The following is a 27,478-nucleotide window of genomic DNA, read 5'->3' as shown; positions in this document are numbered from 1 at the left end:
TCTTCTGATGGTGCCCTTTTCTGTCCTCACACTGGATGTGACACATCCTGCACCAGTTTCATTTATTGCAACAACAACAGCCTCCAACTTGAATCTGTGTGTGGAGCTGACCTCTCCCACCCGTGGCCACCTCCAAATGACTTTTGAGGGAAATGTGCTGAGTCATACAGGGGAGGGGAGGTGTGGGGGGGTTGGCTAAGTCCATTATTTCGATTGAAAGTGCTTTCAGGTAAGCATCATGGAAGAGATCCCTTCCATCCGCTCTCGCTGCCCTGCGCCCTGTCGGTGTTCAGCCCTCGCGGCTGCGATGCCCGAGGGAAGGAGAGGTGGGAGGAGCGGGGTCTCCGAACCTGCCCACCCCACCTCTCTCCTCCCTCCGGCCGCCCAGCACCGCGACAGACACCGGCGACGGCCTATCGCACCGGAGCCGGACCCCCCGCATCCCTCCCTGTGCCCTGCCCACCCCGGCGGTCTTCTTCCCCTGCCCTGCCAGAGCCAATCCGCGAGTGGGTGTAAGTAGGGCAAGCCGCTTCCTGGTTCTCAGAAAGGAGGAGCTGGGAGTCGGAGTGGGCCAGCGGCAGGCGGCAGGCGGCAGACAGGGGGGTCAGAGCAGCGCGAAGAGCCGGGGCACGTCTGCGGGGAAGAGCGGCTGCACCACAGAGGAGCGAGCGGGAGAAAAACGCTGACGCACGGCTTGGAGAAGAAGCGCAGGTGTGACGCGCCGAGGACCAAGCGAGAAGAAACAAACAGAAGGATTAAAAAAGTAAGAGAAGGAGAAGAAGTGAGCGCGGGGTGGGACGGAGCGATCCAGGAAGTGTGGAGGTCGCTCAGGTGGGAGGCGACGCGTCAGGACAGGTGTCTCCCCGCCGCGGCGCTCAGGTAACCGCTTCACCTGGCCGCTCCACCCGCATCCATGGGGTGGCACGGGGGTTTAGGTGTTTGCCATGACAGCACCGGCTGGTCTCTCAGAATATAGCCTCCTTCCTCCTTCCTTCCCTCACCCCCTCCCTCCCGGTTCTGATCGGGGTCACGGGAGGACTCCTCCACGTCACGGCTATTCGGTAACTCCAGTCGACGTTTATTCCTCCCTCATAATAAAACCGTGGCGCGCTTTGGGCTTTAGTTGTTTTTAATGGAACATTGGCTGCTGCGTCCTGTCTCTGGCGGCAGGTGCCTGCACGGACACACCGTGCGGCCGTGCGCAGCGGCCAGGTGAGCGGGGAGGGGAGCCGCGGCAGCAGCAGGGGTCGGCGGGTGCGTTTCTGGAGCCTCAGCTGCTAATTATAGCCGAGAACACCGACTGACATCCAAAACTCACCTGCTCTCACGCACATGACCCGCCTCTCTCTCCCCGCTCCGCTCGCGGGCACGCAGCGCGGTGCATGGTGGACTTTTAGCCTCTTGCAGCCCAAACGACCTCCTCAGTGGTCTGTTAATCATCATCATCATCACCATCATCATCCTCCCCGCGGCGCACCCAGTGTTTTATTTTAATCCTGCCACTATCCCATGTTGCAGTGGGACGTGCTCAGGCTGTAATGTTAGGTTAAGGCCTCTGCCTGGCTGTGTGTGCGTGTGCGTGTGGGTGGGTGTGTGTGACAGTGGGCTTGTGTGTGTATGCGTGTGGATCTTTGTGTAGCTGACTCGCCCCTCTGACAGACCGGCCTAACAAGCTCTACTGGCTTGAGTTAGGTTTCCCTGTCTTAGGCACAGCCTTTTCGGTTAAATATTTAGGCGTCCATGCAGGTAATTAATTCCTTTATACCCTCTAGGCTCAGGTGTTGTCAAAGTATTTTGTGTGTGTGTATGTTAGTTTGTTTTCTGGCTCTCCTCTCAGGCTCACAGGTCTGGGTAGGGAGGCTGACACATTGTCTCCGGCCTCGAGCTTCGACTGAAGGGAGGAAAAGTCCCCTTGAGTCCCTTTTGGATTCTTGTTTTTGTTTCACTCTCTTATTCCCTCTACACACACCACCATCATGTGAGTGGACATCTCCGACGCTCTCGTGTCCTGGGACGGTCTCCTCACGCGCGGAGGAGCCGTCAGGGTTTTCAACTAAATTCTTAATGGCAGCTCTGTTTGGACTAACTTTGTCTGCAACATAATTAGACATCTGTGCTTTATCCCCTGTTCACGCTGTCCTGACATGACCCCTCCACCCTGCCCTGCTCTCTATACAGGCCTGCCTTGTTCTTATTGTGATCTCCCCTCTCTTATTCCCTCTGACACTCCATCGTTGATCTGAATCTGCAGACACAGGTATTTTCACATTTACCTGTATTTCTGTGTGAGCTTTGGAATCCATGAAAGATTCACCTCTGTACAACATGGTAGTGATCAGTTGTTATCTTGCGTGGTGTGTGTGTGTGTGTGTGTGTGTGTGTGTGTGTGTGTGTGTGTGTGTGTGTGTGTGTGTGTGTGTGTGTGTGTGTGTGTGTGTGTGTGTGTGTGTGTGTGTGTGTGTGTGTGTGTGTGTGTGTCTATGTGTGTGTGTGTGTGTCTGTGTCTGTGTGTGTGTGTGTGTGTGTGTGTGTGTGTGTGTGTGTGTGTGTGTGCGTGCGCGCTTTCTCAACCCTACTGTCTGTTGGAGATCTTTTTTCATCAGAAGTGAAATTAGGAAGCGGTCGGTCTCTATCCGCGTCTCTCTCTTTTTCTGTTCTTTTACATAACCCCCACTCCTCCACATTCTCTTTGCGCCTTTCATATCACACAACTCACTGAGAAGATTTGAGTCTTTGAAGATATTCATTAAAAAAACGGCTTCAATGTCTTTAATGTCACTTGTGTTGTCAGCTGCATCTTCAACAGCAGCACTACCTATCCCCCAGTTTTAGTGTTCAGATGAATATGATAATATAATATTTATTAAACTAATACAGCTTCCAGCTTTAAAACAAACAAAAACCGAGATATTTTTTTCATCCACTTATCCTCCGATGGTCGTTACAAGTGCATGCTGAACTTTTAATATTGAAAAATACTTACCACAAAGAGCAGCATGTATTGTTTGAAACTTCTCTCCTCAGTTGATGTTTGGGTATGAAAAAGTATTAATAAAAGCAATGTTACAAACTTGACTTGAATAAAATGTGTGTGCTTTTCTGTTAAATTGAATGAATTTTTGAAATGCCTCCTTGTGTTTTCCCTCAGGTGTGTGACCTCAGCTGACCTCAGAGCAAAATAACCAAAGAGGAGGGGGAGAGGAGAGCGAGAGAGACAAAAGGCAGGCACCCATCTTCTTCTGGGTTTATGGACTGGAGGTAGAAATCTCACACAATATAATGAATTTTCCACCACAAATGTCAGGATCAATCCCTCACCTTTTTCAACACACTTTTATTTATACTCTCAACCACGGTTAGCAAAGACTAAAGGCAAAAGTATAGAGCCTCAGTTGGAGGTGGGATGAAAAGGTGGTCCTCGTGAAGAGTATGGAGACTATAGACCATACATTGGGAATTAAAGACATTAAGTGTTGCTCTTGTGTGTCGACATGAGAAGTAACAGAAAAAAGTTGAGCGAGAACTTCCAGCTCCACACATTTGGCAGATCACGGCGTGACATTTATAGTGAATGTCTGATTGTGGGTTTTGGAAAGGGCGTGGTGGAGGGAGGAGGTTTTCCAAAGTTATTTGAACACGCACCAAGCGCCAAACTATGGCACCTTAACACAGTGACGTTGAAAGGTGTGGCAGCATGTCTGCCATCGTAGAGACAAATGAGGACAACAGTTGGACACTGTTGGACGGCCACATTCATGCACGTACGAAGTGATGGAAACGTTTGTGTGAAGAATGGTTGAGAAGAAGACGACTGGTTAGAAACTGCATGAGTTGGGTGTGATTTTCAGTTTTAGGAAAGTTGCAGAAATTCTTGGCTGCAGCCTTTTTAATGCTGACATCAGAAAAGTGTGGTGGAATGGATTTTCAAAGCTTTTTAAGGATTTGACAAACATTGAAGTTTGAAGCATACTGACGCGTTGGAGATGCTTTTGGTTAAAAACCCAAGTTTGACTTGTTTGAGCGGACGAGGAAAGTCGGAGCAGACGAAGTGAGATATAAATTTGTGTGATACTTCTTTAAAAGTCTTTTTTTCTTGTTTGTCGTAAACTTATATACGTTTGATTTCTGTTAACTAGTACCCCCTACAGGCACGGACGTGAATTAGAAATTGAGTATTAGGTGTTTGACTAGTTGTTTTGCTTGTTGTTATGAACTAAAATATCATAGAGTGACCAGGTAATTTAAATATGAATAAATTATTTTATAAATTATTTAGTTACAGCTGCTAATCACACATCCAATAATCTTTACTAATATCACACGATAGTGTTATAGTCCAATATATGAAATGTTTTAAAACATGGATTCAGGTTCAGACTAAGTTTGATAAATTCTAAATGACTAAAAACAGACATTCATCAGGCTCAGTCCACTAAACAGATAAACTGTAAATAAAACCTGACTAACTTCATTTCAGTCAAACACTACTAATATGATGTAGTTGTGGGTCAATCCTCACTGACGTGCATGAAGGGTCAGAGGGGAACCTTTTACAGGGGCGGGGCTTCTTCAAAACATTTCTCGTCCTAGGAAAAACAATATGAGCCGAATAAAGTGGACAAACATTTAAATATTTTATAGGCAACCTGGAAGTTAACTCCTCTGTGGTTTGATGACTGCAGACGCTCCATAACTTCTATCGGCTTTTTTAAATACGGCTCGGGAATGATGCCAAAAATAAACGCATGTGTTTGAAACGGGCCAAGGTTATTTATAGGTTTTTATTATATTGGATAATAAGCACAAAGCAGCGCTGCCTTTGTTTAGCTCTGAGGCCTGCTGACAAAAGTATAACAGTACGGACTAAATGACACATTACGATCAGCAACAAAGACTCTCTATCTAAAATGGCATATTAAAAATGGCTATCTTGATATTATATGATAATGATAGACTCATTAAATAAATACAGGTTCCAGTTTTAAAACACAAACCCGCATTTAGTCCTTTATTTTTAATCTGCTGCTGATCATCATCAGAAGCCACAAGAAAGCGTTCCTTTCTGTATTTTTTAATTATTAGAAATTTTGCCCTTAAAAAGTATATATATATATATATATACATATATAAATATATATATATATATATATATATCACATTCTAGGGATTAAATATGTTCAGATATAGGTCCTAATTATGTTATTTAGTGCTACTTCTGATGCACTTTATATATATAATTTTTTTTTTAATACAAATATTAGCGTGCTGTGATAAAAGTAAACCTTAGATCGTTGCTTTGTCGTCCTGTTTTGTTTGGTATGTGGTTATCGGTTCTTGTTTTGTTGACATGGGCAGTTTATATATTAATGAATATTATTTGATAAGACCAATATGAAACTGATAAAACACCCTTGACCGAATTTATCACAGTCCTTTCGGCTTGGATTATGGATGAGGCTAATTCTCTACCACTTCTTCAACTTATCTTTAAGGAAGTGTGAGTAATTCTGAGACTCTGATATTCCTCCATATCTGTCATACTTTAAGTTTCACTCATTATGGCCTCAGAAAGTTGCAAAAACATTATTAACAATTATTATAAAAGCAACATTACATAAATTCTTGCATTACAGGAATCAAAGTTGTGTGTTAGTGTGAATGTGTTTATAGTGGGTAAGAAGGTATGATTAATCATGTGACTGTGGCTTTGCTGGAGTGTGACTACCATGTGTCCCTAAACTGGTGGGTTGGGGGGGGAAGTGACATTGAGTGGTCTGTCAGATGAGGAACACACGCACACAGACACACACACGCAAACACACACAAAGAACACACCCGCATACATATAGATCTACACGTACACAGTTCCAGGAAATGCTTTATTCAGGGCATGTAAGCCCTTATAAATTCCCCCTTTTCAGACACTGGTCTTTCAGTTTCATACAAAGTGACTGAGTGGGAGGAAGGTGGGGAAAGAGAGAGAGAGAAAAGGTGGGAGTTGAAAGAAGTGAGGGTTTCTCTCTTTGCCCCTTTAAATTCGAGGGTGTCTCAGCCAATTTTTTTCTCAGGTGCAACATCGATTACGAGAAAATCTCCCGATGTTGTTTTGATTTGCGGCTCATTTTAACTAAGAGCAAACTTGTAATCGGTAACTCAGTTTTATGACAGAGAGTCTCCTTTACTGTAAAAGGCATCACGTTGGCCTTTGACCTCTGGCGAACGCAGCGTTTTTCACCATATAAGGTGGATGTTTCTCCACATCGAGGCACAGGGGTGACACACACTGTCTCTAATCCAGTCTGCCGCTACTACAGTTGAGTTTTGCCACCACTCGATCTGTGTCAATAGGGGAAGTTATGTATCTGCCATTTCCTCTTTTCAGTCATGAGATTGTGTCGCATTTGACAGCCCTCCCTCGCTCTCGACCACCAGCGCCACAACCCACGCCACCCAGCATTAACCAGTCAGCAGGGGTCCGTGACTCTTCTTCTTCTTCTTCTTCTTCTCCTTCTTCTCCTTCTCGTAAAGAGTCGATGAAGAAAGAAAGACTTGAGAAAAAGCTACAGGCGGACGGAGTGATCATGATTCAGCTCTTCTTGTAACCCTGCAATTGGTTCTGTACATATCGAGTGGGCGGTTATCATAAATAAGTACAGTGAGGCAACACTTCAGGGAAAGTGAGAGCAAACACCCAAACAGAAGCAGGCAGCGGGAGTAAGAGATGCTGAAACCGACCCCCTTTCACATGTGCTGTTCACAGGGGAAGCACGGCTGCAAATGGAGGCTTGTATTCCTGAAGCCTGCAGACCATCCCCTTTGGACTAAACAGCGTGGCTTTAGTTCATGTTTAAGAAAACAAACATGATTATTGTTGCAGAAAGGGCACATGACACATCATATAGATCATATTCTAAATCCTCCAAAAACTGAATTGGCCTCTCATCATTCAAACTGGGAAGGAGAAAAAAAACACGTCATTTTAACCTGATCTGTCGGTTTCATTAATTGTGCTCACACACTTGTCTGGTTCTGGATCCAGACTTTTTGGACACCACAGCAGTTGGTGATGCAGCTGTGCACCAGTGAGCAGGATCACAAGTTCCTCACTGAAGTTACTCTGAACTTCTGATTATAATTCGTGGATTGTAGTTCCAGTAAAGTGACAGCCCTAACACTCCCTTTCTCATTCTCATTGATTCATCAAGAAGGTGACACATCTTTCACTCATGTCCTCCCCTTATCGTTTTCTATCTCGTCGCTACAACAGCCGACTTTTCTTTGTTCTGTTTTTTTTTTGTGCCTGTTTGCTATGTGTCAGTTTGTCTTCCATTTATCTCTCTATCTCTTCTAGTGGTCGACCATCTTCACTGAGCACAGGAAGAGGATACTGATCAGGATCAGTACGTTTTGCGACATTTGTGTGTGTGTGTGTGTGTCCAGCGCTTTTGCAATGTCTTCCTCTAAAATGGTCAGTTGTGAAGGAGAGTATCAGTTGTTGAGACCCTCCCAGTGATGTGGAAACTCAGTGTAATCAACACACACACACACGGGCATAATTTCACTACATGAATACACACTGATAAACTGTAAAAAAATAATACTTTTGATAAACATCATTTCTTTCACGTCTTCCTCAGACTCTTGCCCCAACTCCTCCTCACCTCCTCACCTGAGGGGCAAATGAGAAGAAGAAAGAAACATCAAATATGATGTTGAGTCGGCGCTTTAGACTGAGATACTTTTTTTTAAGCTTATGGTTTGCTCGAGGTTTTCATCTTTACAACCTTTTTTTCGGTCCCCAGCTTGTGGTGTTCTTGTGAGCTGATAAGTGTTTTGTCTGACTTTGGTGAAGAGAAAAATGTGGGGATAGTTGAACCGATACACACTCACACATTTGCATATACAAAATCTTATATATGTATTTGTGAAGGTTTGAAAAAAGTGTGACATTAATTGACAGTCAGAAAATAGAAAATAACAATATATAGTCATTCATGCTTTGCCACTTTTTATATGATGAAATACCAACCAAGTTATATCACCTTACACATGTAAACAACAATTTAAAAAGAAACAGTGCAGCTAAATATTTTAGTCTCAGGTTTCTAATGGACAAGCTATTTCATAGCTTCAACAAAATAGTAATTTTACAATACTATCGTTGGCATCTTTGCGCAGATATCGAAGGCGTCTGAAAGTCGCCTCTGTCTCATAATGAACATCCTACTGTCCCTACTGAAAATAACCTCCATGATAATAACTCCACGTAAACATGGAGTTATTATCATCATGTAAACATGGAGTTATTATCATCATGTAAACATGGAGTTATTATGAAGTTAATGTGCAAACCACTCCTTTGGTTGATTCTCAACTTGACGCCTCATAAAAAGCTGCAGGCTGGAGGTCGACTGAGCCCTTGGTTCCTGCGCTTGGTGCTCGTCTCCGCGATGACACCTACACACTTAGTTTGTTTGCACAATGGCGCGACATGTTAAAACATCCCCGCTGAGTTTCAACAGTGCTGATGACAAATTACAATGTGCTTCACTGCAATGAAACGATTTGTGTCGTTTGCTGTCGTACAAAAACAAAGTTTGATTCCCTCCTGGCGTATTAATTGATGCAGGGTGCAGCATGTGATTCCACGCCCACGCACCTTGTCACCCCAGCGTTCACACACACACACACATGCACAGTTGTGTGTGTTGGGGGTAGAAAGTGCTGACCAGATAAGGAGCTTGGAGAGAGGGAGAGTAAAGTGTGAAACCACTCCGTCAGCAGGCCTTCTCTCTCGCGTCTGTGTGTGTTCTCCATCTTAGGCTGAAACTCCCTTTTTGTGATGCTAATGATAGAGGTGGCTTCTACCACAGACATCTGCACGCACGCACACACACACACAGGCACACCTGCAAGGACTCTTGCTGCTTCCTGTGGCTGCGTGCATGTGCTAACCTCTTGCTTGATCGCCCCGTTTATCTCCCAGTCGTCATGACACGGCTCCTCTCCCTCCTCTCCCCCTCTGTCTCCCCCCTTCCTCTCCCCCTGTAACACAACTCTCTCGACTCTTGTTTCATGTCTCCTCGCTAACACAGATTGTTTGAGGCCGGGACTAGATTTTCCTGTCTTCACCTCCCCACTTCACGGCTTTATCTCCCAGTGTATCTCTACACCCACACCCCATTCACTCACTCGCACACTCGGGCTCTCTCATGTGTTTCCTCCCCCATGTCCTACTGTTTCTTGTGTGATTTCTAAGAACGTGTGTGTTTTTAGAAAACATACCACCCTCATTTTCCTTTTGTTGTCTCATCTCAAATCTCAGAGCCTTTTCCTCTTTCCAACCTCAGATTGATTTATTTTCCTGCTCCTGCTCCGTCTGTGGCGAACGCGGCAGACAAATCACACCTTACACTCATTTCAGAACGTTAAGTAAGCACTAAGGTGGTGTTTTGTCATTCTTCTATAGTGAATTCGTTTGGTGTTAATTTGAGTGATACATTTCTGAGTAATTGTGGGGTGGTTCTTCATAATTAAAATCTGTAAAGAAGAATTAGCTTAATGTTCTACAAAAAACTTTACGAGTCTTAAATAATTCATTTATCTTCCAAACTCAAAATTCTAAAAACTGTATTCATCCCTCGGTGGGCATTTTGAGTAAAGTAAATTTAAATGCGATAAAAAATACATAAAATTAAATACATACATTTTGTGTTTTCCTTTTATTAAAGGCTGCAATAACATTCTATTTTATTCTACAGTTATTTCTGCCTGAGTAAAATGACAAATTATATCTTATAATTGTATTTAGTGCAAATATCTCCTGAGCAGTGACTTACTGGCATGATGTCCTCATATGTACAGTATTAGCTGTATAGATTTAAGGAAAGACACATTTTTCTTTACATTATTTTATTGTAAAGAAATGGAGGGCCCAGCTCATACATGTGCACCCAAATGTCTCATGTCACACGCGTTGATAAGCCGATAATCCTGCAGCAGATTCACGCCGGTGTCCAGGTCTGGCATGCAAACGGGCTGCTCTTATAGCTCACTGTGGTGTGGGAGGGCGAGGGGATAAGGGCCTCCGCTCTGCCAGCCAAATGAATAATGTAATGTGTTCTAGGAACTAAGACCACAGTGTGCACATGCGTAAACCAACACACGCACACACACTCCCACGTACACCCACACACACACCATAATGGCCCAGTTACAGTAAGGACAGAGGAGGAGTTGGTTGCTGGGGCTTCCTTGAATCAAAGACTTCTGCTGAGTAACACCAGCTGACTTCTCTCTTTCTCTCCTGTTCTTTCACTCCTCCTGAGTCCAGAGTTGGCACAGGGGCAGTTGTTCTAATTATCACGATGGTGTCTCAAGTCTTTGACAAATTCAAATGCTGATTCAAATTCTCCCCGGTCGCATCTGTTTTTATATCTGGTGGTGGGATGCAAATGTTGAGTCTGAAGGGAACTGTTGGGACGCGGAGCTGCCGGAGCTTGTGTTTCGCTGCCCAGAGGAGACGAGACGTGTTAGTGGAAGACGTGTCGGTTCCGTGTGGAGCCAGGAGTTGTGTGTAGTTTCGACCATAGTAATGGTTGTGAAGGTGTTTGCACTCAGATGCTCCTGTGAGAGCGCTCTGCTGAGCTGAGAGCAGCAGCTTGGGTTTGGCAGATGTGCGTGTGTAGTGTGTGGTGTGTGCACTGTGTGGTGTGTGCACTCTCATCTCCTCTCATGCTTCCTCCTCCTCCTCTTCTCTTCCTCTGCGAATGTGTCCCAGCATCACACTCCCCTCACTACCCCCCAAATAAGAGAGGGGGGGACATCTTTGTCTTTCCTAACCTTTTAAAACTCGTCTGTCAAAGAGAAGAGGAGTAGTGAGAGGAGGACGAGTGTGTGGAGGAGAAACGGTATGAACTTGAAACTTGTTTTCCACACGTTTGTCTGCTTTGTTTTTGTTTGTTCAGCTTCATCATTCGTTTTGCTTCAGTTATGAATATCAACTTGATTTTATATGAATGAAACAGGTGGGTTTGTGTGTGTGTGTTTGTGTGTGTGTGTGTGTGTGTGTGTTTCATTGACTGTACAGAAAGGACCTCTGCTCCTTGTTTCTGACCTTTTTTATTTAAAAAAATATCTTTTGAGTTGCCACCAGTTTAGAAAATTGTCCCAAATGGGCCATTACGCAAAATAATTTTGGCACAAAAACATTAAAATTGTTGCAAAAGTTTCATAAGTCTACTTTGAAATTTCCATTCCTCACCTTTTCCATTTCATTTTAACTTCTGACGTTGTTAATGTATTGGAATTATCCATATTCCTGCCTTTTTAGTGATTTAGTGTGTACTGAGAAACAACACATGCAGTGAACCATACATGCTCACATTTACTAACATACACACACACACGTACAGGCACTTTGGAAAATATCTGACATCAGAATTCATAAACGCATTTCTCCTTCTCCCTCTCAGCTACACTTTTTCTGTGAACAGTATAAAGTCATATTTTCCCCCTTAGCGCTGGAGCCTGATATAATTGAGGTGGACTGGGAAAACTTACAGCCTTTAACGGAAAATAAGAGCCATAAAAATAATACGAACAGCTCTGGTTCCAGTCGTCACATGCTCTCTGTGTGTGCAGTGGGATTCTGTGATACAGACGTTGGATGGATACCATAACCTGCTTTTAGGAAGGAGAATAAATCTTTGTTGTGCAGGTTTGGTCAGTCCTGCAGCTGTCACTTTCCTGGCCTGCTCACATATAGTCTTTTTTTAGGAGTCAAACTAATTCATGGAACTTGTTCTGGACAGTAACGGTGGATTTAAGTTTCCATTTCCTCTTCAGTAAAAAACGAATCCTCGCTGTGTTCTCTTCTCAACACGGTTCATTTGGTTTCGGCTTTATTTTAAGACGTCATACGACCTATGGCTCGCCGCTCTCCTGATCAGATTATTAATATACAGCTAAACCAATGAGTAAATCGTGATTGTTAAGCGAGAGGAAGAGCGTTCGCATACCGAAAGCAAGGGACGAGGAAACCGTAGAGTTGCAGAGGAGGTGAATTCCTCCACCGCCGTCATGAAGAGTGGGAGGCGAGAACGAAAAACAACCAACGAGATAAGAGATCTGCTGCTAAAACTTCATTTGGATCGTCCACCTACAGGGAGTTTACAGAGTATTTATATATTTAACAATTGTCGGGCCAACTGTCAACCTCACCCTTCAAGTGGTTTAGTAATTGTTGGTCTAATATTTGCATGTAAATTGTTGAACATTAGATTAGTGAATTGTATACAGAGTGAAAATAATACGAGGCTTTCCTCTGTAAACGCTCTGTAGTTGGACTTTCCAGATAAAGTGTAACTGAACTATAAAAAGGATAATATCTGTTCCATCAAAAGTACATTTAAATTCACTAGATCCAGATTTTTTGTACACACTCCTAAATATCCGACCCCTAAACATGACACACATTTTCTTCCAATCGATAGTTTTTGTGTAATCTTGATTTCAAACAAACACATGAGCTCATACGTCTGCCAAGGACCAACAGTCCACTTCAATCAAAATCACATACTCGTAGAAATCCGTTCCTTACATGTGCCTGACTTTTTTCAACATCAACGAATTATTCTGCCGGAAAACTGTGAAAATGTTCCTCTCTTGAAAGTGAGAGAATAATTCCTGGATCAGCACCCAGCTTCAATGGAGTCTTCCGAGACCCACACGTTTTTTTTCCACTAAGTTTTGTAAAAAATCCATTTAGTTGTTTTTGTGCAATTTTGTTCAAAATCAAACAAACCAACGAACAAACAAACTGACAGAGGTGAAGACAGAACCTCCTCCACGTGACAAAGTGAATAGATGGCATATTTTGAAAGTTAAAACACTTTTCATGAAGTGTTTGTTGTTTATAAAATTACGTGACATTAAACAACACATCTCAAAGCAAACAGGGATATGAGTGATTTGACAATAAGGCATTGAACCTGAATAAACTTAAAATGACACCAGCTCTGGTGTCTGGTACAGTTTAACATGTGCATGTGAACTAACATTATATAACTAACTAGTTCTTCAGTGGGCCCTACATCAACTATCTGTGGTCTCTTCCTGTGGGCTCTTTGTTTTGAGAATGTGTTGTAAGATTCAGCAACTTATGCAGGTGACATGTCCTTGGTTAGCAACAAAAAACAGAAACAAGTTGAAAAGGAAGGAGAGGGGGGTTTAAGAACAGTCTCTCTCTCTCTCTCTGTGTGTGTGTGTGTGTGTGTGTGTGTGTGTGTGTGTGTGTGTGTGTGTGTGTGTGTGTGTGTGTGTGTGTGTGTGTGTGTGTGTGTGTGTGTGTGTGTGTGTGTGTGTGTGTGTGTGTGTGTGTGTGTGTGTGTGTGTGTGTGTGTGTGCGCACGTCAGGATGTGTCAGTATTATGTGACTCACACACAGACAGAAAATTGATGGGAATCATTGTAACTTCTTTGCAATCTTATTATTTTCCGAACACGTCTTTCGTTCAAAGGCTTTTGCCTGAACTAACGTGCTTCAACCACCCATGATGTGTGTGTGTGTGTGTGATTTGTCTTTCCCCCTGTGCCGGATATCGAACATGCGTTGTTGTGTGCTGCAGTGCTTTTTTTTTGGTCAGATTTGAGTCTTTGTGACTTTTCACTTGTTAACGGCTTTTCAGAAACATGATGATATATTGTTTTTAGGCACATAATAATAACTAATAGCAGGGGTCCTGTTTTTTTTTACTATGGATGGTATCAAACAGTGACACTTGAATCTTTTATCACAACTTACAGAGATACAAACTGTACAAAGACAAGGTCGAGTGATGCTTTTAAACTTTGTCCTACACAGATTTAGGGCGTCAGATAATGTTTCTCTTTCAACCATGATGCTTCTTCCACGAGAAGTGTTATTATATCTGCTGATGACTTTACTGGACATGTGTGCAGGATGTATCGATGGAAATAAGTTATTGTATTTATTAAATCGATGTTTGGTCTCTGAAATGTCAGACATACTGGTCACAACCTCCCAAAGCCTGAGGTGACGTCTTCACATGTCGTGTTCTGTCCAAAAGCCAAAGATATTCAGTAGCAGACAAACTGAGAATCAGAGTTCATCTGGCATCTTTGCCTAAAAATGACTTAAGGGATTAATCCATGATCAAAATAGCTGTAGCTGGGATCTATTTGTCAATTCACTAATTATAGTCATTACCGCTCTTGTTTGATGTGAATGAAAAAATCATGTGTGTCTGTGTGTGTGTTTGTGCAGAAGACAACGCAAACAAATGCCTCTTAACTTCCACACGTCTCTGTATCAACAGTCGACCAATCAAACGTTCTTAACCAATGTCCTCGTTGCCTCACACAAAGGAGATAGCGCTTATGAAAATACTTTGGCTGGAAAAAATAACAGTAAATATCTGTTGTCGAGGCCGCGCTGTTATTCAACCACAAGCCGTCAGTGACGTCAGTTTCAAAGGAAGAGCTCTGTGCACCTCACCCACTCTGTAGTACGCTGCTGTACCATTTAACTCTCATATTGCACCGACCTTATGTTTGTTCTGGGGTGTACTATGACTCATAATGCCAATATGATTTTGGTTCTTACACTGTTCTTCAACTTTGACATTCTCTGACTAGACTAAAAAAATATTGGTATTTCTGAGGTGTTTTGGTTGCATGTGCCGGCTTCCTGCCTGTCAGGCCCGCTCAGCTCACGCCCGGGGTTTGAAGCTTGAAGGTTATTTATTCTGCATCATCCACGGTCCGACCATGACATGACCCCAGATGCACCCATCCACCTGCTTTGCCGCTTTCTGAGCGGGCAGACGGCGACGAGGCAGAGATCCTGTTTATCGGAAACTGTTCGGAAAATGGGCCGTTGGCTTTTGGAGAGGGGGGGTGCGTAGGCGACCCGGGGGGAGGGGTATCTCTGAACCTGTCTTTGGCGCTGTGCACCCTCTTTTGATACAACAGGAAGGAGAGTGAGTGACAGAATGTGCGAGAGAGGCAGACATCCCGAGGGAGAAACGCTTAACCCCAAGTTCTGACAGAGAGATCAGACGTTTTAGGTTCTGAGCGTAGAAGGAAGTACAAAAAAAACGAGAGTGGTTTCCAAAAGACCGAGAGGAGGAACGCGAGGGAGAAGAATCTGTTGGTGCACAGAGCGAAAATATGGATGCCATGAGGCGCACGCTGCTGACTGTGCCCGTGCGCATAAAGACAGGGAAGGTAGGACCGACATTTACTCAACTTCTGGCTGCATTAGCTCCTTGTCGACTGCGTTGGATATCGATTCGAGTGGTTGGCAAAGATCACAAAGTTTGAGCCGCACAAAAGCATTGGCAGGTCTCACAGAAGTGTAAATTGAATTACTTTTACATCTACCTTTTTCTGTTGTGTGGGTGGAGCACGATTGTACGTTTTTTTCCATAAATAGGTTAGCGTTAAGATTATCACATAACAGGTTAAACCGAACAATGGTGGGTGGGGGGGGAGCCGCAGACTGGCACGCAATGTGTGTGCATGTGTATTGTGTGTGTGTGCGTGTGTGTTTAATAGGGTGTGTTTTGGAGCAGGTTAGTCAGGTGGATGTGCCATGGTTGTGCAGAGCCCTCTGGGCACCGTGCGAACACTCTTATTGGACGGCCAGGGGGCTGCCAGTTGCTATGGGAGGGATATGAAGGGGGGGGGGGGGGGGGGTTCTGGGGGGTAGGTTGTTTGTGGAAAATCTGGTCCGCTCAGGTGTGTGTGTGTGTGTGTGTGTGTGTGTGTGCGTGTGTGATATTGTTGAGCAGGTATATTGTGGACAGGGTGAGGTGCGAGCTCAGGGAGCTAAAGAAGGGAGTTGTTGGGTCTTATTACCAGCAGGCCTTCTTACGTCAAAGAGACACTTAGAGTTATTGTCCTTATTTGACTCAAAGGACATTTTACTGTGTCCATTCACTTTACAGGTAAATATTGAGCAAAAGTAAACGACAAAGAATTGAGAAAATCTCCTTCGTCATACGCAGTTTTCACAAAACGTTGTAATTCTTCTCTCTTTTTTTTCCGTCCTCATTCTTTCACTGGTACCCCCCCCCCCCTCCCCATCCCACCCCCTCCACCCTCTCGCTGCTTTCACCCACTCTCACCTGTCACTTCCTCCATCGCGTCATTCTTCTCTTCCTCTTCCATTAGTCCCTCTCTTTCTTCGCCAGTTATTTTAATCAAACAGCTAATGCTATAAAGGTTTCACGCAGGAATTAACCTACTGCCCCACGGTTGCCGCACCTACAGTGCATAGTGTAATCCTGCATCCCTTCCACGTCACTGCCATCGATCTCCTTTTGCATGTGCCCCTGCTCCGACCATTAGTTCTTCTTCTTCTTCTTGCTTTTGTCTTTTGCCTCTTCCGCCGACTCGCTGTCCGGTCTTTCTTGCATTCGTCCACTCGTGACCCAGCCCTTGTCTCACTGGCCAAACTTGCAGCCTCCTGATTTAGCAATTGGGAGAGAAAAGTACTGGGGGGGATGAGAAGGGGAGGATAAGGGGAGAGAGTTTGTTGCTAAGCCTGGTTTAAATAGGTCCTCACTTGAAAGTGAACTCTCTGAGCCAGTCACGCTACTGTAGATTTACTTTTGGGACATTGAAGTTTGGCTCGGCTGAAGGGTGAACTCTTATTCTTCTGAACTGCAGCGGTAGAATAATGCTTATGCCTTTTTTAAAGAAAATCCAAATCAAGAGCAGATTTTGACTTGATTCAGGCACCAGAGTCTTACTCACCTGATCTCATCTCTCTGTCATGCAGGTGGCAATGTCTCCAGGAGAGGACGGTCTGATCGGGATCCCCTTCCCAGAGCACAGCAATGAGGTCTTGTCCCACCTCAATGACCAGAGGAGGACGGGGCTCCTGTGTGACCTCACGCTGACCTCCCGCGGGGCTCGCTATCCAACTCACCGCTCGGTCATGGCCGCCGTCAGTTTATACTTCCGTGGGCTGTTCGGGGCCGAGGAGGGGGGCGGCGAGGGCGGAGGGGGGTTCAGCGTTTGCCAGCTGGACTGCGTGGCGCCCGATGCCCTGGACGCCTTGCTGGAGTTCGCCTACACCGCCACGCTGACCGTCCCGAGCTCTGGCATGAGAGACGTGCTGCGAGGGGCTCAGCTCCTGGGCATCCAGTGTGTGGCTGATGCCTGCAGAGACATCCTGGGGGAGACGGTGGAGGCCGAGGGGGAGACGGCCGAGGAGCAGAGAGCCCAACACACAGCCCCCAAGAGGATGCCAGAGGGAGAGAGGGGTGTAGAGAGATGCTCCCGGAGAAAAAATTACAAAAAGAAAGTGAAAAACGTTGGGTTGCACCACATCACTTCCTCGGTTTTGATCGCCTCACCTGCTTCTCCCATCTCTCACCCTTCGCCTGCGTCCGACAGCCTCCGCTCCTTCCCGTCCACCCAGCCGCCCAGCCCCGATCAGGAGGAGCTGTGCCCCAAGTTAGGGCAAAACGGAGGAGACCCCAGGTTGATCAGAGAGCCAGGGAGGGGTGCCACCATGAACGGGGGGCCGCTTCACTGGATGCATGAGCGCCCGCGTTCAGCCCACCCTCCTCCTGTCCCACGATCGATTGACAAGCTGTCGGAGAACGAGGACATGGAAGGCGATGACGGCGTGCTGATGGGAAGCACCTCCACGCCTACATCTGTCGCTGAGCGAGGAGCGGCAACGTCAGCGGTGGGAGCGGGGAGGAAGAGGAAGTCTCAGACGCCCCAGCAGTGTCCCGTCTGTCAGAAGATCATCCACGGGGCGGGAAAACTGCCCCGGCACATGAGGACACACACCGGAGAAAAACCCTTCCAGTGCTCGGCCTGTGGAGTCCGCTTCACCCGGTAGAGAGAGTTCTTCATATGCACAAAATATACATTTTACATTTTTCATCATGTGTTACTTGTTTTACTCTTTTGTTCTTTACCCTTCATGCTCCTCTCTGTCTCTCCTTCAGGAATGATAAGTTGAAGATCCACATGAGAAAACACACAGGCGAGCGCCCCTACCCATGCCCCCACTGCCCCGCCAGGTTCCTACACTCGTACGACCTCAAAAACCACCTGTCCCTCCACAGTGGGGCCCGACCCTTCGAGTGCCCGCTCTGCCACAAGGCCTTTGCCCGGGAGGACCACCTCCAACGTCACCGCAAGGGACACAGCTGCCTGGAGCTGCGCACACGCCGGCCCAGGCGTGGTCCTGAGCTCCTGGAGGACGAGAGCGATGGGGGCCGGAGGGAGCACTCCAACCCTCTTGATGCTTTGTCGCATGCCCACTCCTCTGCGTTTCTCCCCAACACGGCCCTGGACGGTGGGGGCGGGTCCAGCCCCGGCCCTTCGCTGCTGTTTCCAGGCGACGTGGAGAGGGGCCGTTTCGCCCTTCAGGCCCTGGCTCAGCTCGGGCCTCACAGGGGTAGGCTGGTCGGCTACCCTCAGCTCTTCCTGCGGGGGCTGGATCTGCGAGGGGCCAGAGAGGCGGAGATAGAAGATCCAGGGGGAACCCATTCGCCGGCTGCCTTCCGCGATCAATGGGCAGATGAAGGAGAGGAGGAAATCGGAGATGAGGAAGTCGAGGAGGAGGACGACGAATAGTGGAAGGAGAGTGTGTGTCTGTGTGTGTGGGTAAAGCATCCACAGAAAAAATTTAAAAATTAAAATAAAAATCTCACTCAGGTGGCTGGACTAATGACCTGCTGCTCCTATATACAGAGCGCTTTAAAGAAAACGATAATATTTAAAGAAAATAATGGAAAACGGGTTTTCAGAGATATTTTAAATGTTTGTCTTCTGGCTATTGGAATTTAATTTCATTTGTCCTTTTAAATTGTATTCCTTGTTTGCTGTTTTATTTGTATGTATTTTAGGTCTGAGCTGTTTCTTTATGATTGGATTTTCTAGCTGGACGTGTGTGTGTGTGTTTCAAGTGTGTGAGTACTGGGATGCTTTTCACTATGCAAACTAAAATCCAGAGCAGCAAGTTGGAGGGATATTTGAAGATGTATATTTTAGCTACAAATATAATGTATTGATTCAGGTGCAATCCAGAACTCATATCATGTATATCTCAAGAATGTGTGTGTGTGCTCACTGTCCTCTGGTGGTTATCAGTGGAACTGCAGCCTAAATCCAACCTGCACATTATAAGCAATAAGGTTCTTTTTATCTTTTCTTTCTGATTTTAATTCTGACTCTTTGCTTTGATTTGGTGCTTGAACCAAAAGATTGTAGTTTTGTTTTTCTTGGATCTCAAGTTAACAGGAGAGGAGAGAAGTGATTTGTGGCAAATGTTGGGTTTGAAGAGAAAAATCCTGCCCAACTGTTTAGATCGCCATGAGAGAGCATCCATTTCCATATGTGAGTGTTGCAGAGCGGTAGAGCTCTGTGTTCGATGCCTGACCAAAAGAGACGAATTTTGGATGAATGAGTTGATGCTGATTAAATGTTGAAGACAATTCTTCCTTTTCCCAGAGGCTGCGGATTTCAGTCTTCCAATGCACTCCTTACGGTTTCCTTGTTCGGGGAGAAATCAAAAAAAGTAGAAAAGGGAGCCAGGTGAGGGTATGAATGATCGCTTTCCCCCTGTCTTCTGTATTTATTTATTTATTGTTATTTATTTATGGCTCTTCTGTTGAAACTCTTGCGCAAGAGCAGATCCAGGGTTGGAAACAGATCACAACACCTTTACTCGACTAAGTCTTACAAGAAGCTGCATTGCGATATCGATTTTTGGCTCAACATCTCCGTATACCTAAACGCCTTTTTTTTACGGGCTGCGTGTCTTCTTTTGGCGATTCTTCCTCAAAAGCGTTCTTTGCACATTGAAGCCTGTCAGGTACTGCAATAACACAGGCACATTCCATCCTCCGGGGTAGAGAGAGAGAGAGAGAGAGAGAGAGAGAGAAGGGAACAGAGCAAACAAAACTTTTTGTAACTGGACCACGAGATGACTTTGCTGTTTGACGTTTCCATGCTTTTCTGTTGTTGAATCAACATGTATAGTACTGTATCATTGCATGGCAGTTCTTATAGATCGGCCACCGCTGTGTCTAAAGGGGCCATTAACTTGTGTTTGTCTGTCTTTGACCAAAAACCTTTTTAGTTTCATTACGCTTCTCTGGACCAGTACATTACAGGCTGTAATGCAGTTATTAATGGCTTCTTAAAGACATGCTGTTGTCTTCTTATTTCCAATTCCTGTGATACCCATGTAGCCAGAACCTGCTGTAGCAGTTGATCCGGTCTGGCCTTGTGTGCACTATCCGCTCCTTGCTGTGTAGTAAACCATTTTTATTTTTTTTATTTCCTGTTTATTTGCACTATGAGATTTGAGAGCTTCAAGCCTTTTTGTCTGATTTTCTGTCTAGTCCATTAACTCACTCAATTCCATTTTAAATTTGTGATCGAAATAGACAATAGGACGACGTCTTTGTAACACACATACATCGAATACTCTTCCTCCTGTATACTGGTACAGCTATTGTCAAATGTAATATATTGGGAGTTGCCTTTGGGTTTTTTTGTGCTGCAACTATTCTCAGGAAATCTTGAGCAATGCACTAAGTGATTATACAAAATTATAAAATGGGAAGAAATAGTTTGGTGCTACAGGGCGACTCACACTCGTCATTTAAGTGTAAGGCCAGTAGTTTCAAGAAGATGTGACTTTTGTATTTTAACATTCAAAGAAAAAACAATGATTCAAACCTATCGTGAGGTGAAAACAGACAAATGAAAGTAAACTGCTGGCCTTACTGGAACCAGTCCTACTGGAATGGCGGAGTGACAGTTGGTCCTGTTCGTGGAGGGTGTAGCTGCTCCCAGTCGGAGCAGTGTGAGTGAATGAGGGTTAACTGATGCCAGCTGTGAAGTGTGTGTTTCTGTGTGAGCTGTTTGTTTTCTTGGCTTCGGTGAAGGGACATGGGGTCTGTAATGAGCAGAGACCCCGCTATCAGGGATACATTTTTTTTTGTCTTTGAGTTTTTAGTGGAACCTTCTCAGAGCTATGAATTTATTGTCCCATGTTTCAGTTCTTGTAAAGAAAAGAAATAAAGATATCTAAGCTTGCCATTTTTGTTTAATGTGTTGTGTGAAAAAAGGCTCTTCTTTTTAAAGCAGATAGTGATGTTCATATTTTTGTTACACAAACTGCAATTTTGTTTATTTATCCTTTATTAAACCAGGAAGATTCCATTGAGATACAATATCTCATCTGCCAGGGAGTCCTGGTCAAGTTTCGTCTATGAAATATAAGCAGGGACAAAAAAAATTCTAAAACATGGAAGAAATGCTCCAAATAAACCTAGTTTCATAAATGCTTGAGCATTTGTGTACTGATATTTCGTGTGACTTGGCCACGAGTACATCTGTGGGAGGAAAGTCTCTGATATCTAAGATGATGTTGACCAAGTCGAGCTCAATTTGAGAAAATATGAAGCTGATACAGCTTTAATAATGTCAACTGATGTCAGTGCCCTTTTCGGGAATCAAAATAAACTGTTGACATGGAGCCTATACAAAATGCATAAAAATAATTGACGAAGTATATATCGTCTTACCTGTGTCATTTTTATGAATAGCATTTTGACAGTATCAAATTATGAGATTTTACAAAATAAGTCAAACATTTTTAGCTTCAAGTAGCTAATTTCTGGATACTTCAAAGTACTGTAAAAACACTTTGCTCAATAAGTTCAGAGAGAGACTGATATGCCTGTGTTCAGGGTCTCTCTGACTACCTACATACTGAATATTAAACATTTTTACTGTATAGATTTGGAGATTTTTCAAAGTAGAGTCCAACATGTGTACAATCAAATCAGTTCATTTCTGGATATATATAGAGTACTGTAAAAACACTTTGCTCAATAAGTCCTTCCACTTGGATGAGGCATGTTTTTTTTTTTTTGTGCTTTTATTACGTCTGAAGAAGACTATACCATTGGATTCGGATGCAACGCTGTTTACCACTGAAGCTCCAAAAGTGTGTTGTGGACTCAAAATACTTTACCCAAACCCTCCATTGGAACAGTGGTGAGTAGATAATGAGGGAATTAAAATTTTTCGGTGAACTTAGATTCAGTCTTATTTGGCCAGCGCCTCAAACCAGGAAATATATTTAAAACAACTTAAATTGAATCCTTATAGGTGCTTATGGTCTACCAGGAGCATTTTAAACTATTACTATCTAATTAAATTATGTTAAAGCTGTTTGAAAAGCCACCTCTGCATTCTATGTGTTATGAATTTATGCTCATGTTTATGTGCGTAACAGCTCATTTCCTCTTTTTTTGTATTCACCTGTAGCTCCTCCAGTGTTTCTTAGGAGGTTGTGAAGGAAAGGAAAAGTCTGTTCAATTAGCTTCACATTTCACAGGCTGGTGTTCACCACACTGATATGAAACTAAATGACAGCCACAGGTCAAAGGTTATTCTGACTCTGGACCCTGATACTGACCCCTAACAGTGTCACTTTGTGTGCTTGTGTGAAGAGTTGGATACCTGTGCGCGCCGCAGGGGAAGCTGGGAGATAAAGTGACGTGGTAGCCAGATAATCCTCTTAGCTTAATGAAGCTGCAGAAGCTCGTTCAGCAGGAAGCTCTCACACATCGATTGAGCTGCAGGAGACGTTGAACAGAGGAGAAGCCTCAGGAGAATCAAACAGTTTGTTGTTGTTGTTGTTTTCTTCCTCCTGCACGATGCTGCCGCGGCGGACACTGTGGAATGCGGTGACGCGTCAGATCACTCCGCGGCTGAGCTACAGCAGCGCAGCACAAACTCAGGTGGGCCTGTTCACCCTGCAGCTCTATTTACTGTGTACACAGCAGATCAACGGGCACAAGACACTGATGATACGTTCGATCTACTTGTCTCTGGTCCTACCTTATTGTCATATTACATATAAATATGTAATAATAACATTTCAATAATGTTATTTGAAAGAGAGTAGAAAGAATCTGAGGTACTTAAAAGGTGTTCAGTTAAAAAAGCCTGGCTTTGCTCTGGGTATGTTTTTTTACAGTTGATGTTTTTGAGGTATTTAACTAATCACTCTACCATCAATGCTTCAGCTCCATATACACTGATTGTAAAGGAGGTCATAGGGTTAATAAAACAGTGATGGGAGGGAAATGGGACATTTTTCCATCCATCCATTCATTATCCTTTGAGCGGACAGCTGACATTGGGTTGCCAGGATATCACAGGTCTAACCTCAACCGAACAGGGATTCAAACCAAGAACCATTTTTGCTGGGAGGTGACAGTGCTAACCTTTTTAACACCATATTGCCTTTGCAGCGTTCAAATAATGTTTTGAGTCAGTATAACCCGCATTGATATGTCTGAATGAGAATAGGCAGCTCACAAATTCATAATAATTGATCTTTGGATTGACAAGTGTCCAAAACCTTTTTCTCAATCACCAGGTGAAGCCAAAAAAGTCCACGTTTGGCTCCCTGAGCGACCAGGACCGGATATTCACCAACTTATATGGCCGGCATGACTGGAGGTAAAAGTATTAAATGTAAAACCACCCTGCCTGGTCTCGGATGACCTGACACCATGTAAACATCATCGTCCATCTCACGATATCTGTCTCCCTCCTTCTACCAGACTGAAGGGAGCAGCAAAAAGAGGAGACTGGTACAAGACGAAGGAGATCATGCTGAAGGGACCAGACTGGATTCTGAACGAGGTTAAAATCTCAGGGCTGCGGGGCAGGGGGGGGGCAGGCTTCCCCACTGGAATGAAGTGGAGCTTCATGAACAAACCCAGTGACGGCAGGTAGGAGCAGAAAGTAAAGGGAGACTTTAGGCCCACGTCCATGTCCTGCACCAGTAATGCCACTGTGCTGATGTATCCATCTCCCAGGCCTAAGTATTTGGTGGTGAATGCTGACGAGGGCGAGCCGGGGACGTGTAAAGACCGTGAGATCATGCGTCACGACCCCCACAAGCTGATCGAGGGCTGCCTGCTGGCTGGAAGAGCCATGGGAGCCCACGCTGCGTACATCTACATCAGAGGAGAGTTCTACAACGAGTCGTCAAATCTACAGGTGTGTAAACCCACAGGGAGGACTGGTGTGCCAGGTCGTCTCGTGCTGGGATGATGATGATGATGATGTCTTTCCCCAAAACAGGTGGCTATCAATGAGGCTTACAAAGCAGGGCTGATAGGGAAGAACGCCTGCGGATCTGGGTTTGACTTTGACGTGTTTGTGATGCGAGGAGCCGGCGCCTACATCTGCGGTGAGGAGACGGCCCTCATCGAGTCTCTTGAGGGAAAACAAGGGAAACCCCGACTGAAGCCACCATTCCCTGCAGATATAGGTGAGGCCACAGTCCAGCTCCACAATCCCCTTCATCTAATTTCCTACAAAGTTTAATAGATGATAGATAGATAGATGGATACTTTATTAATCCCGTGGGAAATTTAGGTCATCCAGTAGCTTATACACTTATACACTTATACACTTAACTGACATACATACATAAAACCCATATACATAGGTAGAACATTGCAGATACAGGTACATGAATGGGTCTGACCCTATGGTATAGAATGCAATGATGTGATTGTGTCAGTGTCTAGAATGAAAGTGTTATTGTGCTGCTATAGTGGATAGTACAAACAGATATAAATATATGTAAATATAAAACAACATAATATATATCACACTTCTCAGCCTCCCTGGTAAAGTCTACTCCAAGGTGCTGGATCGTCGAACCTCAGATTGAAGAGGAACAATGCGGTTTTCGCCCCGGACGTGGAACTACGGACCAGCTCTTCACTCTCGCAAGGATCCTGGAGGGGGCCTGGGAGTATGCCCATCCGGTCTACATGTGTTTTGTGGATCTGGAGAAGGCGTATGACCGGGTCCCCCGGGAGAAACTGTGGGAGGTGCTGCGGGAGTATGGGGTAAGGGGGTCTATCCTCAGGGCCATCCAATCCCTGTACTCCCAAAGCGAGAGCTGTGTTTGCGTCCTCGGCAGCCAGTCAGTTTCGTTCTCAGTGGGAGCTGGTCTCCGCCAGGGCTGCGCCTTGTCACCAATCCTGTTTGTGATATACATGGACAGGATATCAAGGCGTAGTCGTGGTGGGGAGGGGTTGCAGTTCGGTGGTCTGAGGATCTCGTCACTGCTTTTTGCAGATGACGTGGTCCTCATTGGATCATCGGCCTGTGACCTTCAGCACTCACTGGATCGGCTGGCGGCCGAGTGTGAAGCGGCTGGGATGAGGATCAGCACCGCTAAATCTGAGGCCATGACTCTTAGCAGGAAACCGATGGATTGCTTACTCCGGGTAGGAAATGAGTCCTTAGCCCAAGTGAAGGAGTTCAAGTACCTCGGGGTCTTGTTCGCGAGTGAGGGTACTATGGAGCGTGAGATTGGCCGGAGAATCGGAGCAGCGGGGGCGGTATTGCGTTCGCTTTACCGCACCGTTGTAACGAAAAGAGAGCTGAGCCGCAAGGCAAAGCTCTCGATCTACCGGTCGATCTTCGTTCCTATCCTCACCTATGGTCATGAGGGCTGGGTGATGACCGAAAGGACGAGATCGCAGGTACAAGCGGCCGAGATGAGTTTTCTCAGAAGGGTGGCTGGCGTCTCCCTTAGGGATAGGGTGAGAAGCTCAGCCATCCGTGAGGAACTCGGATTAGAGCCGCTGCTCCTTTACTTAGAAAGGAGTCAGCTGAGGTGGTTCGGGCATCTGGTAAGGATGCCCACTGGGCGCCTTCCTTGGGAGGTGTTTCAGGCACGTCCAGTGGGGAGGCGACCTCGGGGAAGACCCAGAACTAGGTGGAGAGATTATATCTCAACACTGGCCTGGGAACGCCTCGGGATCCCCCCGTCAGAGTTGGTCAATGTGGCCCGGGAAAGGGAAGTCTGGGGCCCCCTGCTTGAGCTGCTCCCCCCGCGACCCGACCCCGGATAAGCGGACGAAAATGAGATGAGATGAGATAATATATATATAATTATATAAATATATAAGAATATGTAAGTGGTAAAAGTTAAAAGTCTGTGCATGGGGCTAGTATAGCCAGTAAAGGGATGGACAGTGGGTTGGTATATGATGAGATGAGAAGAGTAGAGAAGGGGAGTTAAGGGGAGTTAAGAATAAAGGGTTAAAGGGATAGTTCACCCCAAAATGAAAATTCACCCATTATCTTCTCAGCCCTATCCCTTTAAGAAACTGCACAATAAGTTAACATTATCCTTATAGTCCTGATCTGATTATTCCCCCCCGGCTGCATCCCTCTCCCTACAGGCGTGTTTGGATGCCCGACCACTGTTTCCAACGTGGAGACGGTTGCTGTGGCGCCCGCGATCTGTCGTCGGGGAGGAGCCTGGTTTGCCGGCTTCGGGAGGGAGAGGAACTCTGGGACCAAGCTGTTCAACATCTCCGGTCACGTGAACACGCCGTGCACGGTGGAGGAGGAGATGTCTGTTCCTCTGAGGGAGCTGATAGAGAGACACGGAGGTGTGTGTGTGTGTGTGTGTGTGTGTGTGTGTGTGTTTACACTCCTCCTCTGTGTTGATGCTGGTTTACTTTACGAGATGTTGACCTCCCCTTCTGATTGGATGCAGGAGGAGTGAGGGGCGGCTGGGACAATCTGCTAGGAGTGATCCCAGGGGGGTCCTCCACTCCCATCATCCCTCGGCATGTGTGCGATGATGTTTTGATGGATTTCGATGACCTGGTCCGAGCAGAGACGGCTCTGGGAACTGCAGCCATTATAGTCCTGGATAAATCGGTAAAACTCTCCCTGAATAATCCCACAATGCACTGCACCTTCCCTTAAAATCTGACTTCAGTGATTATGTGTTTCCCCTGCAGACTGATGTGATTAGAGCCATTGCACGTTTGGTGGAGTTCTACAAACATGAGAGCTGTGGCCAGTGCACCCCCTGCAGAGAGGGTAAGGCACTGCAGAATGTGTTCCACCCCAATCCAGCTTGTTTGGTGTTTTTATGTGTGGGGACCTCCTCCCTCTGCTTCCTGTCCTCAGGTGTGGACTGGATGGATCAGATGATGTGGAGGTTTGTGCGAGGAGAAGCAGCTGTTTCAGAGATCGACATGATCTGGGAGCTGAGCAAGCAGATCGAGGGACACACCATCTGTGCCCTCGGGGATGGAGCCGCTTGGCCGGTGCAGGTGACATTTCTTGGAAGCGTTTTACTGACGTGAAAGTGACCAAGGCTACACATTCAAACGAGTAGCAATTGGTAATTTTGTAATCTTCTTCTTTGTCTTTTTATCTACAGGGCCTAATCCGCCATTTCCGACCAATCATGGAGAATCGCATTGGTCAGTACAACAAGAAAAACCCTCCAAGAGAGCCGGAGATTGAGATGATGTGAAAGTGTGATGTCCATGTCAGCTTTCTGTCTTTCACATCTTTATTATTTTAAAGCTTATCATGTTAAATGTGTAAACTTAAATGTAAA

The 27,478-nt window shown here is 45.3% G+C and overlaps 2 protein-coding genes across 7 annotated transcripts; both read left to right on the top strand.

Annotated features, from left to right (window-relative positions):
* Window positions 1-582: 582 nt before the first annotated feature.
* zbtb7b (zinc finger and BTB domain containing 7B) lies at window positions 583-21,100 on the top strand. Of its 6 annotated transcripts, XM_053432102.1 has the most exons (5): window positions 1,583-1,746; window positions 1,838-1,978; window positions 3,149-3,258; window positions 16,808-17,880; window positions 17,994-21,100. In XM_053432102.1, exons 4-5 carry the CDS (start codon window positions 16,814-16,816, stop codon window positions 18,625-18,627), a joined length of 1,701 nt encoding a protein of 566 aa, XP_053288077.1. In that variant the 5' UTR covers window positions 1,583-1,746; window positions 1,838-1,978; window positions 3,149-3,258; window positions 16,808-16,813; the 3' UTR covers window positions 18,628-21,100. The 6 variants fall into 6 exon arrangements, with proteins under 6 accessions (XP_053288074.1, XP_053288075.1, XP_053288078.1 ...); XM_053432099.1 differs by lacking the exons at window positions 1,583-1,746; window positions 1,838-1,978 and adding an exon at window positions 583-763; XM_053432100.1 differs by lacking the exons at window positions 1,583-1,746; window positions 1,838-1,978 and adding an exon at window positions 583-879.
* A 1,533-nt stretch (window positions 21,101-22,633) lies between these two features.
* On the top strand, window positions 22,634-27,417 carry LOC128449094 (NADH dehydrogenase [ubiquinone] flavoprotein 1, mitochondrial). Its single transcript, XM_053432116.1, has 10 exons — window positions 22,634-22,814; window positions 23,459-23,541; window positions 23,646-23,816; window positions 23,904-24,087; window positions 24,172-24,361; window positions 26,298-26,510; window positions 26,618-26,784; window positions 26,868-26,949; window positions 27,040-27,185; window positions 27,296-27,417. The coding sequence occupies exons 1-10, from the start codon at window positions 22,731-22,733 to the stop codon at window positions 27,389-27,391; spliced, it is 1,416 nt and encodes a 471-aa protein (XP_053288091.1). The 5' UTR covers window positions 22,634-22,730; the 3' UTR covers window positions 27,392-27,417.
* The last annotated feature ends 61 nt before the right edge of the window (window positions 27,418-27,478 follow it).

This window comes from Pleuronectes platessa, chromosome 10, assembly GCF_947347685.1.
Source record: "Pleuronectes platessa chromosome 10, fPlePla1.1, whole genome shotgun sequence".
Taxonomy (NCBI): Eukaryota; Metazoa; Chordata; class Actinopteri; order Pleuronectiformes; family Pleuronectidae; genus Pleuronectes; species Pleuronectes platessa.
Note: the sequence above shows the minus strand (reverse complement) of the source record. Positions and strands in the feature narration are given on the sequence as shown.